Source organism: Mandrillus leucophaeus, unplaced genomic scaffold, assembly GCF_000951045.1.
Source record: "Mandrillus leucophaeus isolate KB7577 unplaced genomic scaffold, Mleu.le_1.0 Scaffold134, whole genome shotgun sequence".
NCBI lineage: Eukaryota > Metazoa > Chordata > Mammalia > Primates > Cercopithecidae > Mandrillus > Mandrillus leucophaeus.
This window is the reverse complement of record NW_012101299.1, coordinates 3996089-3997190: the sequence shown is the minus strand read 5'-3', so window position 1 is coordinate 3997190 and position 1102 is coordinate 3996089. Positions and strand designations below refer to the sequence as shown.

Here is a 1102-nt window from a genome sequence, read left to right as displayed (position 1 = left end):
CTCTCTATTTGCCTTTTTAAAAATCCCTCTGGTAGCAACCTGGCCTGCTAATTTTGAAGTTTACCTGGCACTGAGTTTCTCTTTGGCTCTCTCCCCTCTCCACAGCCCCTTCCGGTCCTTTATTCACCTCTCACCTGCATAGGAAGCCCTGGAACCTGGAACTCCCTCCCGGTTCTCACGCTTGCTGGGGAAGATAACTGGGTCTAATGGCGCTATTGACAAAGCCTGGTGTTGATGCCGCTTGACTTCCCGACCCCTGTGTTGATTCTTTCAGCTTCAAAAACGCCCTTGGAAGTGGTTTTACTGTAAATATTTGAAGTGTGCGTGTGGGGGAGGGGTGAGATCTGGGTGCTCACTCCGTGCCTCAGTCACTCACGGGAAGCCCTTTCCTCTCCACTTCCCAGGAGGCCCCGGCAGCAGGAGACCGTCTTTCCCCGCTCCTGCCCGGGGACTGGCCGGGGGTCGCAGCGGCAGGGCTTCCGAAGGATGACGGGCCCTACGGGTTTTTCAGGGCCGAGGTGTGTGGGCCTCGACTCCCGCAAGCCCACGGGCATCCCTCGGCAGCGAGGAAGAGCTTTGCCACCGAGGACCCGCTCCACTGAGCAAGCACGTGGGCGACGTCTGCAAGCCGACTTTGGTCCTGCAGGCCAGGGCGCCCATATCTGCCGTCTCCGCCTTGACTGTGGCAGGGGCTCCCAGCGAGGACTCGTGGAGGCCAAACTCACACTCACATGCGCGTTTACACCCCCACGTCCCCGCGCACACACCTGAAAATGCGGGGCCTTCCCAGTGCAGATAAGGTTCGACCTGCAGAGCTTTGGCCACGGGGACAAAACCCTCCCCTGCTGCGCCCTGGAGACCCGGGAGCAGGGAGGGCTTGGGAAACACACGGTCTTCAGTGCGCTGCCGTCGCCTCGCAAATCGGCCAGGTCTGCGCTCAGCATGGGCGCTCAGGAGCGTGGAACCACCGTGCTCCGCGAGGCAGACGTGGACCCACGCCAGCGCCGACAAGGAGGCCGGAAAGGACGCGCGCAGCTGGCTCCAGGGACCAACCAAGTCCGGAGGGGGCCAGGTGTCTCGGGAGCGGGTCTTGGGCCGCCGC

General features: G+C 62.0%; 1 protein-coding gene across 1 annotated transcript in view; it reads left to right on the top strand.

Annotated features, from left to right (window-relative positions):
• Positions 1-942: 942 nt before the first annotated feature.
• The window catches only part of MNX1 (motor neuron and pancreas homeobox 1), a 23304-nt gene continuing 23144 nt past the window's right edge, over positions 943-1102 (top strand). The window contains exon 1 of the mRNA XM_011973093.1: positions 943-1072. Within this exon, the coding sequence (XP_011828483.1) occupies positions 943-1072 (130 nt within the window). The remainder of the gene's footprint in view (positions 1073-1102) is intronic.